The following is a 19,994-nucleotide window of genomic DNA, read 5'->3' on the forward strand; positions in this document are numbered from 1 at the left end:
TTTCGGCTTTTCCTGGTTAAGGGTTGCCACAGCAGAACTCCGGTCTGCTAATGATTGGCAGTAGATTTTTACGGTGCCGAGGAGCCAGACCAACGCCCAACCTTCAACGAAGGCATGCCCATTCACGAATGTCTTTCGAATGCCACTCGACTGCGGGAAGGACATGCAGACTCCACACAGAAGGTGCTCCAGCCAAGAATCGAACGGGAGAACCTCTTGCTGTGAGGCAACAGTGCTACCGCTGCACCGCCACGGCTTCATCAGCATATGCTTCTCAAAGTCAAACACGTCTCAACTTTCTATTTTATGTGTGCATGTCTGTGCAGCAGTGTTATAGAAACCATGTGGATTTAAAAATAAACCATTAGTCATTGTGTATCAGCATACACAATGACTAATGGTTTATTTTTAAATCCACACGGTTTCTAGAACACTGCTGCACAGACATGCACGCATAAAATAGAAAGTTGAGACGTGTTTGACTTTGAGTAGCATACTTGTTTTCCTTTCAGCAGGCAAGAAAAACACTGAATGGGAAAAGGACAAAAATGAGGGTGATAACTAATGCTTTATAGGTGATATTGGTTGGACAGTTCCAGTTTTTGTTTATTCCAGGTTTCAAAATACATTTATATGCGACAACAAATGAATATAAAGAAACACATCAACATTACAATTTATATATTTCAGGTATATTTTATTAGAAATTAGGTTTAATTATAAATAATTCAAATAACATGCATATACTAATACTTTTATTAATAAAATGATATTATTTTGCTCTAATAAATAGTGTATCAATCTATATTTTCCCTGGAGGGGGAAGTAAAATTGTTCCTTCTTTTCCCATGCCTGCCACTACATGGTTTTGCATCACAGGTGCAAAGCTGTTTAACTGTTGCTAGTATCAGCTGAAAGGAGGAGATGGAAATATGTTTCGAGTCGGGGAGGCCAGTCGACAAAAAACACATGTGGTAATAACATCTGCATCTATAAGCTGTGATATACAGAATGGCTTTTGGCATTCTTCACACTGTTGTAAAGAAAAATGAAAAATACTGTTAGTCATACAAAAATCATACCTTCCAGACTAATGCTGTTATGCTGATTAGAATTTTCCACATTGTTCTATACTTCTAGTAACATATTCATTTCCTGTGATTATTCTAGAGCAGAATGAAACAACAATAAATAAAGAGCAGTGTGATACTGAAGTACTCAAATATTCCAAAATGCCTTTTATTTTACTTTACACATTTAATGGGGTATCTCCATTGGACAACCTTTTATTTTATTTTATTTCATACATTTGTTAATGAGTAAGTCCATTGTACACAAGTATCCCTTTTCGAGGGCAATGTCTGATCAAGTGACTTGTTCAGAGTCACACAGTAGGCAAATTGAGGCAGAAAGAATCAAACCTTGTACCCCTAACTATAAAAAAAGAAGTTATGTACTCACCATAATCTTCCATCTGTATTGTCCATTTTCATTCTTCCTCATCTTATGGGTTCGGATCCAACTCGGCCTTCTTTTATAGATTCTAGGCTCCGACTCTTGAGCTCCTCCCTTACCTATGATGCTCCTGACCACTGCAATACCACAGATCAAGTTTTCTGCTGTAAGTATTATTACCATCAATACAATAACAAAGCTATGACAGAAAAGTGATAGCTGAAAAATTAGGAGCTCAAACAGGAACTATGGTTCCTATGAAAAAATCTGTTAGGTCTCTCTCAACAACATGGGTAGGGGGTAGGGGGAAGGAGGAAGGCAAATTGAGGAAGAATGAAAATAGACAACACAGATGGATCATTATGGTGAGTACATAACTTCTTTATCTGATGATGTCATTTTCATTCGTTCCTCAAAGTATGGGACAGAGTTCCCAGTTATGGTAACCTTAGGTGGCCCTCATAGAAGGATGTTCCGGAAAACCGTAGAACCAAAAGCAGCTCTGTTTCTGAAGATGACGCCCAATTTTTAATGAGCAATGAAAATATGGGAATTAAACTGGGTCTATGACACTGAATCAAAAACTGATTTAATCGAACGGCTTTTACACCGAAAATGCCGTTGATAGAAATCGGTTTTGTGAGCTCATGGTACAGTGAAAATCGGAAAATTTGCCCTTTCCTCACTGTAGTGCAATCTCGGAGTTGGTATGTATATATTTAGCAGGGGGTGTGGGGGGCACAGCATTTCAGTGTAAAAGCCGTTCGATGAAATCAGTTTTCAATCCAGTGTCATAGACCCAATTAGACCATGTGGCAGATGCACAAATATCATCAATTGAAGCTCTATCCCAAAAAGCAGCTGATGTTAACACTGACCTGTTTGAATGTGCCTTTGGTTTTCTTGATAAAGTTATGCCTATCAAAGAATAAACATAGGAGATATCATCTGTTATCCATTTACCCAGTGTAGTTTTTGATACTGGTTTTCCCATTCTATTATTAGTGAAGGAGACAAATAATTGATCAGACTTCTGAAACTCCTTGATCCTGTGAAGGTAAAAGCAAAGTTGTCTATGTACATCTAGAAGATGAAGGATATATTTTCCTTCATTTTCAAATTTGGGGAAGAAAATTGGTAAACTGATCACCTGACTGATATTGGATTCAGAGGTAACTTATGGTAAAAAGGAAGAATTTGTGCATAAAGTAACTCTGTCTTTATGAAAGATCAGATACAGTCATTTGGAAGATAGTACTTGGAGTTCAGATACTTGTCTTGCAGAAGTAATAGCCAGCAGGAAGACAGTTTTCCAGGAAAGACACTTGAGATCTACTTTAGCTGATGGTTCAAAGGGAGAATGTACTAAAGTTTGCAAAACCATAGTCCCAAGGTGGAGAAGGGTCCTTTATGGGAAGTCTAAGTAGAAAGGTACCCTTAAGAAAAGCCTTGCATAATTTAGATGATACTAAAGGGGAAGCATTATTTCCAATGTGAAAACTGGAGATGGCTGCTAACAGAACTTTAATAGTGAAAAAACTTGCCACTCCTTGAAAAATCGAGGTAAGAAAATCCGGAATAGCTGGAAGTGGGGCAGTGAAAGGATCTAACTTTCTCTGATGAGCCCAAAAAGAAAACCTTTTCCATTTACTTTTAGGTTTATGACATGATACTAGATTTTTTTGAACTGGGTTGGAAAGCCAGGAAAGTCTAGCCATCATTGAAATTAGAGAAACTATGCAGTCAGCTTGAGGCCTGCAATATTTGGGTGAATTTTCCCTGACGGGTGAGATAGGAAGTCTGGACTGGGATCCACTATCAAAAGAGGACATGCTAAGTGAGACCAAAGGAAAGGGACGTACACTTGACAAGACCAGAAGGGAGCAATGAGGATTACTGTGGTCTTCAACAAAAGTGCTTTCTGAAGAAACCTGGGGATGAGACACAGAGGAGGATAAGCATGGAGAAGCATAAAGGATACTGGAGGGCCAAACATAGACTAGACCATCTCTTGGTGGCTGTCCCTGAGGTGGGATAATGGCAAAGAACCTGCTGCATTTGTTGTTGAGGGGAGATGCAAAAAGGTTGCAGCAAGGTTGACCTCATTTGGAAAAGATTACATTCACCACTGACTGGCTGTCAGCCCACTCGTGAGGCAAGAGGATTGTTCTGCTGAGTTTGGCTGCTATAATGTACGATTTCCCTGGTATGTGCATCACTACAAGAAAGCATCTGGATGATAGTATTGATTGCCACACTCTTACTGCTTCTCGACAAAAAGGGGGTAGGATCTGGTTCTCCCCCATTTGCTGATGTACCAGACTACTGACATGTTGTCTGTCTGTATTGCAATAGTCCCTAGAGGGAGAAAGCTCTGAAAGACCTGCAAGACCAAAAGCACTGCTCTCATCTCTAGGACACTGACATGCAAATTGGTCTCTTGGGGGGGGGGCACATGCCTTGAACAGGCCATCCCAAGATGTGCCCTTCCACCCCAATTAGGAGACAACCGTAGTCAATGTGGCATTTGGGGGAGGAAAGATAAATGGACGCCCTTGACCTATCTCCTTGGAATGAGTCCACCAAAGAAAAGACTTTCTGCAAGCCTGACAGTTTTACTGGATGCCTTAAAGGATGTTGACAAAAGGACCACTGAACTGCTTGGGTCCACTGAAGAATTCTCATGTGGAAGCAGTTGGAATTGAAGTAATTGAGTAGCCATCAACATTAGAACTTTGAGGACTAGTTTTGGTGGGGGAGAAAGAAGAGAAGAGAAAGTATCTGTCTGACATACATTTTCAATGTGAGAATTCTGCTCTGGGGCAGAAAGGCTAGAGAATTGACTGTATCTAAACAAGCCCCTATAAATGACAAGACTTGGACTTTTTGAAGTTTTGATTTCTCTGAACTGATAGTGATTCCCAGAGAAAGAGAGAGTTGAAGTAGATGATCTCCAGCCCTTATAAGTAGATGCCTGGTTGGTGCAGTGATGAGCCAGTTGTCTAAGTATAGAAACACTCTGTATCTGAGCAGTCTTAGGTGAGCTGCTACTGCTGCCATGCATTTGGCGAACACTCTGGAGGCTGTGGTGAGACCAAAGGGCAGAGCTCTGAACTGATGATTGATTGGCTCCCAGCCAGAAGGTGCAGATACCTTTGTGACTGCCTGGCCATTTTGATGTGATAGCATGCATCCTGAAGATCGATTGAGCACATCCAATCAGCCTTCTGTAGGAAAGGTAGAATGGACTGAACCATGACCATATGGAATTTGGAATTCTTTACAAACTGATTTAGATAACTGAGATCCAATACAAGTCTCAGGTCCCCTGTATTTTTTGGAACTAAAAAGAACTGGGTAAATTCCAGATTCTGTTTGGTCTGGAGAACCTCTTGGATGACTCTGCTGTCTAGTAGCTTTTGAATCTGTTGAGGTGCTAGCTCCCTCTGATTGGGTAGAACATCAGGGAGCCTTTTCCTCTTTTGTATGGAAATTTGTAAAAAGGGAATTAAATATCCTCTGCACACAATGTTTTGCACTCAAGTGTCTTTTGTGATGGCTACCCAGGCATTTTTGGTGCAAAGATAAGCATCCCCCAACTGCCTCCAGAGAGGGACAGTTGGGCAATCTTTCAGGAGTACTGAAAGGATCTGTCAGAGAAGGAATCTCAAGATCCTTGGTTCTCTGGATCCCCACAGCCACATGGGCAATGCTCACCATTGTAGTTTTTACCCCATTGCCTCTTGGGGAAAAATTCCCCATGTGATTCCTCAAAAAGACCTTGAGATTTTCAGAACCACATCTTCTTTCCACCATGTTGATTCTTAGAGAAAGGTCTCTGTGGGGTAGAAAAGTGAATCCCAATAGCAGACAAAATCTTTTCATCCTTTTCATGGTGGGAGAAAGTGTCTTTAATGGCTGGCCCAAACAAAAAAATCCCTCAAAATGAGGCTTGATTAATGACACCTTGAAGAGCTCCACAAAATTCTACAACCTCATCAAGGCATGTCTCCTTATGGCTATGACTGAACCGGCCGCCATTGAGGTACCTTTGGCTGTGTGTGGGATTAACCTCATGGACACATTTGTAACAGAGTGTAGGGTGGCCAGTCATGAAGAAAAGGACTTCTGTTCCTCTGCAGACTTGGAACCTGGGTCAGTATATAAGAGAGTTCCTTTACCATGTCCTTCTGTAATCTGGTGAAATATGCAAGGTAGTTCAGCGATCACAGAGCAAATGTCACTGACGCATACACCTGCTTCCCAAACCTGTCCAATGCCCTGGACTCTCTATTAGGGGGATGGACAGTGAACCTTTGTTCAGCCAGCTCCTTTTTAGTGGCTTCCACAACAACCATGGCATCTGCAGAAATCCCTTTAGTCCAGTACTGTCAGCAGGGGCACTCAAAATTTTGTCAGAGCATTTGGGGATTGGTTCCATGCAGTCCGTCTCCTTTCATGCCCTTGTCTGTACAATACCATTTTATTGTGATTTATTTATATATTCCAACTGTCTTAAAATCTGTTGTAGACCATAATCAAAAATTCCACTTATTTTTTATCACAGTGGGATCATTTATATCTGATTCCTCTTTAGCTTGCCTATGCATTTAATTTTATATTCCAACCTTACACAAAATGTTTTGTAGCACATTTTGAATGTGTTGGAGAAAAATGCATACTTAATTTCAACTTGTTGGAGAAAAAATGAATATTTAATTTCACTAACTCTTTAATTGCACAGGGGGCGTGAACCTCTGATTCCCGGGATTTTTCTCTTCTCCAATCACAATAAAGGCTATACCCTTGGGCGGAGATTCTTAGACACCTCCCCCCCTTCTGATAGTATAAATAAGGCAGCTTTAACTGTTTTTGATTCACACTGGACAATGCTTTGCATGGCTTCTAAATAGAGAAATTTTTCTACATGAATGACTACGAGCCTTATTTATTCTTCAGCCTAAACACTGAGACTTCTCACTAGAACTTCTGTTAGCCTTAACTAGTGAAACTAGGGCACCCGAACATTGAGATAACCTGGTCCACACTACAGGAAGAACCAGCCAGATGAAATTTTAGCTATTTAACCTGTTGCTCTCAACCTGTGTTTTCTATTGTTTCTATTGCCACTTATATTTTTATTCTTATTTTGTTTTTATCCAAAACTGCCTGCAATTTTGTGACTTGCTGACATTATGCATTCTATACCATTTTTGTGCTTCCTAACATTTTATGTTTACTGCATTCAGTACCATAATTGGGCTTCTTAACATTTTTATGTTTAAGCAGCACCCCACCTTGATCACCAGCTGAACCCGCTGCACCCTGTGAGTATCCTCGGCTGTCTACTTGTTCCTCCCACTTAGGGAAGGCAAAACTCCACCAGGGACATAGCTTCTCAAACATACTATCAGTTCAGAGTACTCAGAACTCTCAAATACCTGCAGGCAACTCCTCTCCAAACAAAAGCAGTATATCATAAAAAAGAAAAAAAAAACAGCTAACAACTTTGCAGATGCATGAAATAATTTTTATAAATTTCATCCACAGCACAATGTACAGACTTTCCCTGGCCAACTGTCTGCACCTACAGACTTCTTGTCTCCCCTGAGAAAGGAAAAAAGAAAACAAGCTAGTAACTTTGCAGATGCAAGAGAGCTAACATTTCCATGCCTTTCATTATTTTGTCTTATATTTCAAGCCTATTTGCTTAACGTGGGAAACCACCTCCTCATTGAGCTCTGTATCCAGGGAGGAGGGCTCTAAAGGGGAATTGATACATTTCCTCTTATACTATTTCTTCCGTGGGGGGCGGCTAGAAGGACAGCCAACCAAACTCTCCTGAAAGAGATGCCCTGGATTACAACATTTATCCTGTGGGAATAAACATGATGGTTGGTTAAAACTCCCAACTTCAGTGGTATGGTGTATTGGGACAGAATCAATGGATCCTGCACACATCCTTGCAAAATTCCTGAATCTGTTCACCTCTGCTTCAATAAATCTGCTGTAGTACCAGGGACCAGAATTGACAGAGCCACAAAAATTAGTATTGGTACCCACAAGCCACAACAGACTAAAAATAAAAGTGGGCACTGAAGACTCAGGCCCCATAGTAAAGATAGGGACCTACAGTACAGGGATGTTGAATGTCAAATGCTCTGACATCAACAATGCAATGACAAGAACATTTTTGCTGACATTGATGTATACAGTCCACCGCTGAACTCCTGAAACCTAGCATACCCTTTAACCTTAGTGCAAGAAATCTGGACAAACCCCAACAAAATGGGGGGGACAAAGGCCCACAAATATGGACATGTTTTAAATATTGCTCTTATAAACTTAGAAAGTTGTTAGAATAACAGGGTTTGTTTTAACATATATATATTTGAAGGATTTGAAGTCTGAAACTTGAATGTATGCCATTATTTAGTGACTTAAATCCTCATATCATCCTAGTGATTTTCAAGAAAACCACAAATTTTATGAGGAACAGACCAAAAATATGAGTCAAAAATCTTGACATTCTGTGAAAAACTGGACAGTTGAGAGGTATGGACCTAGTGATTATTAGCATTGACATAATTGGTGCTGAGGATATCACAGGCACCAAGGATATCAGCATGGAAGAAGAAACATCAGTCCACATTGTGGTAGTAGGTGCAGTTATTAGCAGTGATTCCAAGTAAGGCACTTCTCAGCCTACTAAGGGAACTTTAGGGACAAAGATGATACAGTATTGTAATTGTGCCTTCACACAGGCTGACATCATCTGATCACAATTCAATGGTGTACGACTTCTATGGGAACCCTGGAAGATAAAGGAAAACACAGAGGCTGGTCTAAAAAGTATAACTCTGTACAGTTCTTGTTCAGATATAAAACTGCTTGTACTCCTTCTCATCCTAGGAGCAGAGTATGTCTCCGTATGACTCCTGCCAGGGAAAGGCAGAAGATCTGACTGGAGTGACTGAAGTGGAAGATCCTGGCCTGAGCGAAGGAAAAACAAACCTGAAAAATGTTGATGTGGGTCAATTTCTCTAAAAACAGGGAGAGCTGATTCATCTGCACATCATTTTTCCTTCCTATTTTCAGGCCTGACGGTCCACAAAGATGACTTATATGGATTGGGGGAGACGCAGGGGGAGGAATTCTACATAGCTGCTACTTTTGAATGAAGAATACCCTTCAATACCAGTTTGCTCTGCCTGTCAGAAAGGGTATGACAGTGAACTTTTTACAAATAGGACAATTGCTGTCCAAGTGCAAACTCCTGAGGCATACTACACACAGGTCATGCAGGTCCTACGGTGGAATCTTTTGTCTGCACTTTTAACCCTTTTTAAACCCCTTCCTGGGTTCTTTGTCTATTACTGCTAAGAGACAAGTACAAAAATACACTTAACTGACAAAAGACCAAACAAACCTACAATCCTGACATACTAGCAGTAGGCACCTAGCTGAAGGAAAGTGTAACAATTATCAACAAACACTCCTAAATGCTATAACCTAAGTAAACTCTTAAAAAAAGCAGATACTAAGCTGACTGGGAAGCAGAGGCAGAGGACACTTTGCTTGATGAGGTTTGGGGAGGATAGACTAAAGAAATGCAGTAAAGAAAATCACTAAAGAAGCTCAAGAGAAATCTAATGACTGTGAACAGACAAAACGTCAAATAAAAGGACATTTGTCTGCACTAACATATGGAACGTTTCCCTCTAATGGCTCAAGCTGCTTGGAGACATCACTGTGGTTTCAATGGCAGCAAAAAAGCAAGAGAGTTCTTGGAGTGCAAAGGGTTATGGGTTAGGAGAGGAGCTTAAACTTGTGAGAAGTACACTGCCAGTCAGAAGCGTTACCACAGGCAACCAGTCCAATGGTTTCCAGTGTCCAGACAGGACCAGAGAAATCTGCAATTACGTTTGCTGAATGGACAAATGTTTTAAAAAGTAACAGAGGTATGATTAGGTTCATAGGCTAGTATTAGGCTAATTGCTCTTGCATGACATTTTAGGTCTGAACAAATATTTCATTTGTTGCTTAAAATTGACCTATCTTGTTGGACTTTCGATTCACCTAGCCTTTACCAACATCTATATTTATACATTTTCTAGTGATAATTACTCGTTCAAAACATAGATATTAGGATTGGACCCATGATTTGGGATAAAGCATTTAGCTGCTGCCTCTGAGGTATATTTCTACTAATCCAAATTATGCTTGAATGAGGTCAGGGATGAGATGAGCTTTGTTTTACTTGTGAGATATACCTGTTGCTCCAAACAATTATGTTAATGTGAAGAAGAGGTTTAGGTTTCTGGATCAAGTATTTCTGATATCATTTGACTTGTGCATGTGATGTAAGTCCATCAGTAATGGGTCAGAAGATGCCTTGTATGCTGGACACAGGTCACCTCTTAGCAGTCTGTAAGAGACCAAATACAGTGATAGGGCTTTAAGGTGACCCATGCAGGACATACTGTTTAGGCCTTGTAACCTTTTTGTAAGGTATCTGCAGGTATTCCAGTTGTTGCATGTGCCTGGACAAGCATACCAAAAGGGGCATTATACCCAATGATTGGCCTAATGAAGGCTAAGCAAAGTAGAACAATGCCATCCCTGGATCTAGATGCAATTGCATCATTTATGAGCTGCATGATATAGGACTTCCTTACCACAGTAGACACATGCTGGTGAAAAGTTAGGTCACTGTCCACACAAGTTCCCAAATCCTGAACTACTGATTCAATTTTTTTTAAATACTTTTATTATTACTTGTGACACAGGCAAGCTTACACTTACATACAAGAAGACAAACAATATTAACTTGTTCACAGTTATGAACATTATATATCTCACTCACACACACACACACACACACACATATATATATATATATATATATATATATATATATATATATATATATATATATATATATATATATAGTACAATATAATACATCCAACATTACTTAAACTGGTCAATTCCTGTCTTCCCTTAAACCTCATTCCTCCACCAAAACATTTTTCTGCATGTATTGTTCCCACAATTTCCATTTTCTGTGTAATTTGCTCCTACCATTTTCTAAAATCCCATTTCTAGTTCTTTTATCTCTGTTACAATATTCACTACTTCAATTACGGTTGGTTTAGACTTTGATTTCCATTTTCTAGTAATTGGCTTTTTGGCATCTACCAGAATTTAACTTAAGACCTTACTGTGTCTAGACAGTTCAGATCCTGTATCCCAGCTCAAAAAAATTATTTCCTTAGTTACATCCATTTGCTCGCCCAGTATTTCTGGATCAATTTTCTGTAGGGAATTTTTAAATTCTGCCAGTGCATTGCACTCCCAAGACATATGTTTCCAGTTACCTCTCTCTTCCCCATCACACTTCCAACATTTGCCATCTGTCTGAGTTAAAATTCTTTGGAGTCTGCTTAAAGTATAAAAAATATGTATGCAAACACATCCAAGCAAAAATTCTAAATCTTCTAGACTTTGTTGCATATTTGGGAACAATAGATATGTCCTCCCATTGTTTCTATGTGAACTGCGTATCAAATCTCTCTTCCCAATATTTTCTAACATTCTCTGATGGATTCCTAAAGTTATCCTGCAATATTTTGTATGCCCTACTAATTATTCCTTTTTTAATAGTAGCTTCTTCTGTATATTCAACTAAAAACTCAACCAGTGCACGTCTTCCACTTCGGAGTCCCCTATCTCTTTCTCTTTCCATATACCCTGATATCAATCCTTCACAGAGAAGACAGTATCTAGCCTGCAGTCTAAAATGTCTTCTTGGTCTCTTCCCATTCTGTTACCTCTCCCTCTGTAATTACTTGTTCCCAATACCTTGGTTCCTTTGCCGGTTGCCTCTGGTAAATTCCAGCCCCCATTTTTCCATTCTTTGTACCCCTAATTGCAGTCATTCATATCAGCAGAATCTCCTTTCCCCATTCCTGTGCTGGCTTTATTCTTAGAATACTTTCTGCAACATTATGAACACAATAATCTGTGTGACTGTTGTTATCCTCCTAATGATATGCATCCAAATTCCACTCTTTCTTTCTTTCTTGAAATTTCTCCCTGCTTCATCATAATGTCTTTCCACTTTGAACTGTAGATTTTCATTTGACTCTTGCCCTCTTCCCGCCCCAAATAAAATTCTTCAACAATTAATTATTATCCACAACTTCTCCTCTGGTTAATAAAAATATGCCTGACTGTGTATAAAACTAAAGGGTCTAAAAACATTTTTACTGTCTGCATCTTGCTATCCATATCCATAGACAAGAGGTTCCAGTTTCTCAGTTTTTGTATTATCTTTTGTTTAGTCTCTTCCTACTCATCCTTAACTGCTATAACAGAATCCATTTCACCCATACTCCTAAAGACTTCATTTTATCATGTCCCCAATAAATATGGGTATTGTTGAGTCATTTCATGAGTGGATACATAATTTACAGCTATTGCCTTTTTTTACTTCATTAATTTTATATCCCCCAAAAACTGAAACTGTCTCAAAATGTTCCACAATGCTGAGATGTCCTTTTCTGATTTTATCAGGAACAAAATAATATTGTCTGGAAATAAAGCCAACTGTTCTTGATTACCATACCAATTATATCCTTGAATTTCCGAGTCTCTTATTTTCTTTGCCAATAGTTCTAAATATAATGCAATAATGGAGAGGGAAAGAGGACAACCCTGCCTAGTTCCTCTGTTCAGACACAACTTATCAAAGAGGAACCCACCCACTTAGACCTTCACCTCCAGTCCCTCATATATCCTCCTAATTAACCTTATTATTGAATCATGGAATGCAAATGCTTCCATTGATTTACGCATGAAATCATAACTTACTCTGTCTAATGTTTCTCTGCATCAAGACCCACCAACAACAGAGGTATTTCTTATATTCTGCTTCCCTCTGGATTATCATTGTTCTATTAAAACCACATTGATCCATATATATCAATTTTGGTTAAACATTTGCCATCATTGTAGCCATTATAGACATAAGTATTTTATAATCATGGCTTAAAATTGAAATGGGCCTATATAAAGCTGGATCTAATGGATCTTTACCATCTTTAGGTATAACAGATGTCACTGCTTTTTTCTAGGATGCTGGTGGTTCCCCTCATTTTAAAATGCTATTAAAAAACTTCTAGATCTTTATAACTTTCTTCCCTCCTAGCTTCCAAACTTCCACAGGAATACCGACTATCCCTGCAGACTTTCCTGCAGATTGGTTAAGCACCACAGTTTTTATCTCATCTCCTCCAATCTTAACTACTAATTGCTGAGAAGCATCTGCCTCTAACCTTGGCATAGTTAAGTCTTCCATAAATATTTCCATTTGTTATTTTTCTTGATTATCAGATTTTATTGGCTCCATACAAATGTTCGTAAAATTTCCAAAATCTCTCTAATACCTGTACATAATCTCTTGTTATTTCCTTGTCATATGCTCCCCAAGTCTGGCCACAACCCTTTCTACTTTTTGTTGCCTAAGTCATTGCGCTAGACGTTTTTGTGCTCTGGAATTATTGACAAAAAACAATTCTTTAACAGCAATCTTTCTAAATGCATGCATAGTATCCAGGTACCCCCTTATTTTCTCTTAGCATGGTGTAGTTGCACCTCTTCTTGCTCTGTGAGATTCCAGTTATTCTGCAATACTTTAACCTTTGTCGACCCCACAAATAATTCTTACTTCTTAATCATATCTTTTTTCTTTAATTTCTATCCAGTTTTTAAATTCCACTTTCATTTTATCCCACTCACTAGCGATAAGTGCTTTCCATCTTCCCTAATAACTCCCAAATAATTTCCACTATCCATTCTTTAAATTCCTCTCTTTTTAACATGTAGTTGGGAAGTGCTAAAGTCTCATTTTTACTTCATTACCCTGCATTTTTATTTTAGTTATTACTGGCGCATGATCTGAAATAATTATTGCACGTGTGTCAAAGCTCTTAATTAAATGTACATATTCCTGTAAAATATAATTTCTGTTTAAAGTACCCCAATGATTGCACCTTGGGGAATAATATGTAAATTCTATTCAATCTCCTACTACTGAATTCACATCTTCCATAGCAAACATTTTCATAAATATCTTAAGAAATCTAACCTCTTTTGTTATATTTCCTTTCTAGGACCTTCCAATGCATATTCACTGTTGCAAATCAAATTCCAGTCTCCACCTATAGGTAATACTCCCCTGCTGAAAGATGGTTATTTCTCCCAAAATCTTTTTAAGTTCCATAATAACAGTTTTCAGTGGAATGTAAATACATGCCGGCATAATACTCTTCCCTTGCAAGTAGTCCCATACTACCACAAATCTACCATTATTATCTTTTTTTTCCTTTTCTATCACTATTGGAGCTCTCTAGCAAATAATACAAGTACTCCCCTTTTCCACTGCCCCAGATATTCTGCTGAATATCCATCCTGAAATCCTTTCTTTATCAAATTCACATGTTCAATTCTTTCCAAATGTGTCTGTTGTAGCACTGCTATTTGTACTTTGCATTTTTTTGAATATCATTCAATGTTCTTTCCTTTTTGTCTATACCTCTGAGACCATTCACATTCTATGATAATATGGAAAGCGTCACCATTATGATCAGAAGTTTTTATTACCACCTTTTATATATTACATCTTTTTTGATATCTGTTTCCAGCTTTTGTGATACATGCACCCAATAGTGTTTGGCAGGATGATTTTATACAGTTGATCTTTTTGTGGATAATGCCAGTGTGCTTGTTTCCCCTTTGTTAAGTTTTTTTAGTTTGTGTTGGAAGTTTGTTTGCTTTTTTAAGCTTTTCTTTTCTAAACTGGGGAGTGTGACATTCTTTTCAGGCTTGTGTGTGCATCCAACTTTTTCTTTCTTGTGCTGAGGGTGGTGCCACAAGCTCTGGCCGTCTGGTTTGTTGGCCACGGGTGTGTTAAATTTGTGTCTTTCGGCTAGTCAAGCACTCGCCGAGGGTCTTTTTGGTGGTTGAGGCTCCGACCCCGAGTCGCGTTCCCTCCTCCTGGGCATCGGCTGGTCCCCGTAGCCAGACCTCACCATCCACCAGGACTCCAAGGAGGGCTGCGACTCCAGGAGGGACAGCAAACCTCCTGCTCCTGGGACTCACCACAAGCGCTCAGGACCCCCCCTGTTTGACCCGGAACCCCTCTCGGAAGCTGCTCACGGCCTCCCTGCTCCAGACGCTCTCCTCGGAGGGCTCCGCCCACCTGGCTGGAGACTCACCTTCCTCCGGGCACCGAGACCCTCCCCGGCTCCCGCTATGTCCGGAGGAGGAGCCGGCCTCGGTAGCCTGCGTCGAGCCTCGGCTCCTGTAACGGCTCAGATGCAGGATCTAGGATGATGGATAGGTATTCCGGGGCCCGATGGCACAGATTGGAGCCTTTGCCTCCCCCTCGGGGAGCTTCTGGGTTTTTCGAGCTGATCGCCTTTGGGACGAGCAGCTTCCGGCGGCGACACTGGTGCCGAGCAGCGGGGCGGGGAACCGGTGCGACTCACCCTTTCCGTCCGGATCGATGCCCTCATGCCAGCTTCGGATCAGTGGGTCTGAGTCGAGTCTGGATCCGGGGGGATCGCCGGATCCGAGCCTCCGTCTGCGGGATCAGTCACGTCTTCGCCGCGTCCTGCTTGGCAGCCGGACGGATCCTTCGTGTCCGAGGGAGCCGATTGTCAGTGAGATCCGGAGTCCTTCGGATCGCTCCCTCGGCGCTCGGCTCTCCTCTCCGGCTTCTGGCAGCTGTCTCGGACCCCTGACACTTCGACCCACCGGCCCAGGGGACCCCGTGCAGTGCTCTGGGCTTTGGCTCGGCCCTCCGACATGGCTCCCCTAGGAAGTTCTTCTGATGGGCTCCTTGGCTGCTCAGGCTTGGTGGCTTGCTCAGTGCCCCTTCTGAGCCACTTATCTGTGCAAGGTTCTGCTCTATGGAGACATGGCTGCGGCGGACTCTTCCCTCCCCCCCGTCTTTGGAGGGAGACTTGGAGTGAGGGAAAGGTCACCTCGGTGACCCCAGGGGGTCTTCCTTTCGGCATCGCGGAAAATATCGGGGGGTGGTCTGCCCCTAGAACATCTTCCACGGGGTGATCCGTGTTCTTGGAACCATTAGAAGCACTGCCCTAAGTCTGCCAATACCACTGCTGCCCGAGCCCTGGGCTACCTTGTACCACCAGGAGTGGAAGGAACGAGGACTCTTTGGGTGGCCACCTCCCAGGAACAGGAAGGCCCATAAGGCCAGCCTTGTGGAAGGACCCGGACACCGTGGGGGGCTCCCCCTGTGGCCTTGTTTCAGAGTAAGCCTCAAAGAGGAACTGGCAGCCCTGGTCCTGATGAAAGACCCGAGGCGAGCTCAGGAGGATCCTCAGTCGACCTTGAGAGGCGGATGTTCAGATGAACGACCACGTTGACCAAGATGAAGTTGGGATTGGAAAGATTGACCGGATGCAGCCGAGACCTTATCCAGGGATGCGCTGCATCCCCCCCCTGAATCTCGCTATGGCCAGGAGAAGAGGAGTGCCGGATACCAGGATCACCCACTCCACCCACTCACGGCAGGGTCTCGGGCTCTTCTACCATGCCTACGTGGCTAGGCCCAGGGCCATCTCGCTAGGACAGGACTGTGGGGACAGGACACAGGCCTGAGGCTTGGCCTCCCCGCGAGCACCTCTTTCGCGAGGGCCCCTTTTTCGGCGAGCTACCGTTCCAGGGCTTTTGACCCTTCTGCTGTTGCTGTCTGACCCAGGCGACGCTCCCGGACAGGCGCTGTCTGCGGGGCTAGGACGTTGTCTGCCCGCGAGAATCGCTTCTCTGCACCCAGGGTCAGTCCCAGATGTAAGCAAAGGGTAAGCCTCAGATGTTCAGAGGAGGGACAAGAAGTCCTTCCTGGCAAACCTCGCAGCAGAGGGCGTGGCAGAGCGGAGGAAGAGGAGGAGGGGAGCGGCAGAGGCAGCATTCCCAGAAACGGCTTGCCCGGCGCAGCGGCTGGAGGCCTGCCGACTCAGACGTCCGGGCAGTGCACCTGGCTCGGGCTGCCATGGAGCATGAGGGGACTGGTCTTAACTGGAGAGGATGGGGTAGCTGGAATCCTATTCCTTCAATCACCAATCAAGCAGTTCCTCTTCTTTCTTCCACTTCCCTCCATAGCTTTACCACTCCTTCAAACTGCCGCGGCTTTGAGCCAACCAGGCCACGACATAGACGTCTGCATCAGATGGTTCAGCCAGACCAGATTTGATGGCCAAAAGACGGCCAGGTTCTTTTTAGTGCAGACCTCTGCCGGGAACTAAGACCAATCCTACTCCCATCTAGACCTCTCTCCAAAGAATCAAAGATTCCCAAGAATTCTCGAATGGTCACTCAACAATCTATTCTCCCCCAGGGCCGTAAACCCAATGGGATAATGGACCCATTCTCGCCAGGAGCCGCGAATGCTTGACATCCGCTCCAGTCACTACATCCTCTTCCGGCTGGGAGGCCTTCCCCTACCAGTCAGGGTCCAGGTCCCTTTCTTTGGTTACCCCCCACGGTCACCTGTTGCTACTGGCAGTGGTATCTTTCACCTGGCCCACCAGAGGCCCAGGGGTGCTTTCACTACCCATACGACTGTGGTAGCGCCCACCCCTTTTCTCATACTCCAAACCTTTCCCTCCATCTTGCTCCATTTCTCCTCACTCCATCTTTTAAAAAAGTCAAGCTGGATTTCACTCAGCTCTTACCCATCATGGGGGCCAGACTAGACCCACTTCCTTGAGCCTTCCTTACTTGAGAGGATTCTGAATCTGAGACTCCAGGGAAGGAGCACATGTTCTGTTCCTTTCTGGTTTCAGCGGAGTGGTTCTGAGAGTCTCTCCTCCGTCAGCGTCTTTATCTTCTGTTCCTCAGGAGCTCTGTCGCATCCACAGTGGGCGGCGCTCTTGTCACAGTCCTCTTGCCATCTATCCCCAGCTCTCCATAGTCCCCACTGCTTAGCTTCTTTCAGCGGTCCCTCTTTATGGTCCCCTGGTGGCTCTCTCCCCGGGCCCTTAGCATACATTGCATGTGGTTCCCCCTCTCCCCAGCTCGCCCCGGGGTTCTCCGGCCTCCCGCTTCGGTGGGGGCACACTAGCGGACCGGACAGTCCAAGGCCGGGGTGAGCGATGCAGGGCCCTGTGCATATCTGGGTGGACTAGAGAGAGCGGTGCTCTTAGCGTTGCCCTAGCACTTCAGGACTCTCTTCTCTTAGGAACAATTGCGATTCAGTCCGGACAATATGTGTTTGTCATCAACAAGAACAACAAACAAGAACAACAACATATGTCGAGAGTCCATTGAGGCTCCATGAGAGTTTAATGGGCACAAATGGCAATCTCGCATCTCAGCCATATGAGTCTCGGGTGTCAATCCATTCGGACAAGACATCCTCAGGAGCACCCCATCGACCTGCAGGTCGAGTCTGAATCAAATAAGTAAGTCATATTGCATATTATACGGTGGTCTATCATGCGATCTTTTTGCCTCTCCCTCAACCACCAAATGCGACCCCTTTCTCGCTCTGATACCTCCTCCCCTCAGAGTACCCAACCCCTCGAAGGGTCGCTTGAGACACACTTGGCACCCGGTCTGCCACTTGCCTATCCTCATGCTGCCTCTGATGCTTCTGCCTCTTCAGAAAGGAGGGAATTCTCATTGCTGGAAAATGATTCTCATTCCTCCATTCTGTTGGCTCATGATGGCCTCGATTGCTCTAGGTCCCCCTCTCGGGGATCTCCTCGGTCCTTCCTCATTATCCGGATCATCTATCGGATATCCCATCATTCCCATTCCTCCCTCGAACCTGGACAGCCTCAAGCTGGGCTCTTCTGGTTCCATCGCTCAGTTCTCGCTTTTAAGGGACCGTAATTTCTTTCACCGGTGCGGCTTATTTTGGTGGGGCTAGAAACCCAGCCACTAGAAGGTGGAAAGACAAATGGAAGCGAAAGTCTGTGTGAGGGTGAGGCGCGGAGGCCTAGATCCCTTCTTGGCTCTCTTTTCGTACCTTGATTTTGTAAACCTCTCTCTCTTTAATGAGTAAAAAGTTTGCCAGCAGCAAAAAGTTCATGGCGGCAATTTCTCCTCATCATCACATTGGTCAAGATCAAATTGGTCAAAACCTTTCTTAAAAGTACTCTCCTTCTCAGTAAGGTTCTTAAGCAAGCAGTTCCTCCCTGGGACCTCCTTCCTCTCCTTCAGGCCTTCCTACACTACAGGCCCCGCTCCGGCTCCCCCTTCGAGCCGGCTACATTCTTCCTCAATCTCTTCAGTTTTCTTTTCAAATTACATAGCCACCAGCCAAGAAGAGACTTCCACTTCAATCCAGTTTAACCTCTACTAAACCTTTTTACTTTTATTGTCTCCCTCCCTGTTTTTATCAGGACCCCTCTTCCTTCCAAACTAAACTTCTGCAAACAAACATCAATCAATCAAACCTGTCTGTTTCTTCCTCTATGTAAACAAAGTGAAATAAGGCTAGGCTACACTATGAATATAGGCTGTCACTCTAAGATTGTTCACAACAGACAACAGCTTTCATTAGGCAACCCGACCAGCTGTTTATTTCCTTGCACAAAATTTTCATAAAAAGGCAATTTTCAAAGTTTCTTTGTTGTTTCTTTGGATTTGGTGCATTTTATTTCAAGCGTCAATTGGCTTATCAAGCGCGCGAGGTGGGTTCGCATGCCCGGAGGGTGTTCTCATATCTATCACCCCAGCCAGTATCTACCTCCTCCCTCTGGATGATATGCAGCAGCTAGCATGGGCTTGATATAACTTCATTTATTTTTCTCTATATTTTGGTCTCATTGCAAGGGGGGTAGAGCATCCAGGGGTAGAGCATGTGCTCGAATCCGAATATCCTTCCATGATGGATTCCAGTAGCTGGGGACTCTGTCTCTGAACTGCAAGACAAATGAATATCCTACTTATCCTTTCAGAGATTTAGTACTTGTACTCACCATAACGCTCCATCTATTAGGTGTGTATTCATTCATCTGCAACCATCCATCCTCTATCCCCTGGCCTTTTCATCCTGCATATTACTTTACTTATTGGGGGTTGAGGGTATTGTTGCTCGATCAAAGGTCGATCTTGGAGTCATGAGGGTAGAGCAGGTGTGAGGAGGAGAGGAGGATTTGGATCCATAGCTGGAACTAGCTCGGGGTTCGATTGATGGGGGATCCATAACCACAGGTTGCAGACAAATGAATACACCTACTCAGATGGAACGTTATGGTGAGTACATAACTTCTAATTCCTTATCGTCTTCATTTGAATCTATGTCACTGTTTGCAAGGCTTTTTGTTTTAATGAAAACCTTCAAATGAAAAACTAAACAAATCCCACAATACCCCAATAACTTGTTAACTTAATACAAGCACACAAAACTACGTACATCATCATATAATGAAGTTTAACTCTCCTAGTGGAACAATTGTTCTAAATAGACAGCTGCAGATAGAGGCACTATCTGACCTAAA

At 42.9% G+C, this 19,994-nt stretch overlaps 1 protein-coding gene across 1 annotated transcript in view; it reads right to left on the bottom strand.

The window, feature by feature from the left end:
• Nucleotides 1-693: 693 nt before the first annotated feature.
• WDR88 (WD repeat domain 88) overlaps nt 694-19,994 on the bottom strand; it is a 772,406-nt gene continuing 753,105 nt past the window's right edge. The window contains exon 11 of the mRNA XM_044081867.1: nt 694-1,033. Coding sequence (XP_043937802.1) covers nt 908-1,033 — 126 coding nt within the window. The 3' untranslated portion in view covers nt 694-907. The remainder of the gene's footprint in view (nt 1,034-19,994) is intronic.

The sequence above is a fragment of the Protopterus annectens genome, chromosome 8.part1 (genome assembly GCF_019279795.1).
Source record: "Protopterus annectens isolate FY-2018-M chromosome 8.part1, PAN1.0, whole genome shotgun sequence".
NCBI lineage: Eukaryota > Metazoa > Chordata > Ceratodontiformes > Protopteridae > Protopterus > Protopterus annectens.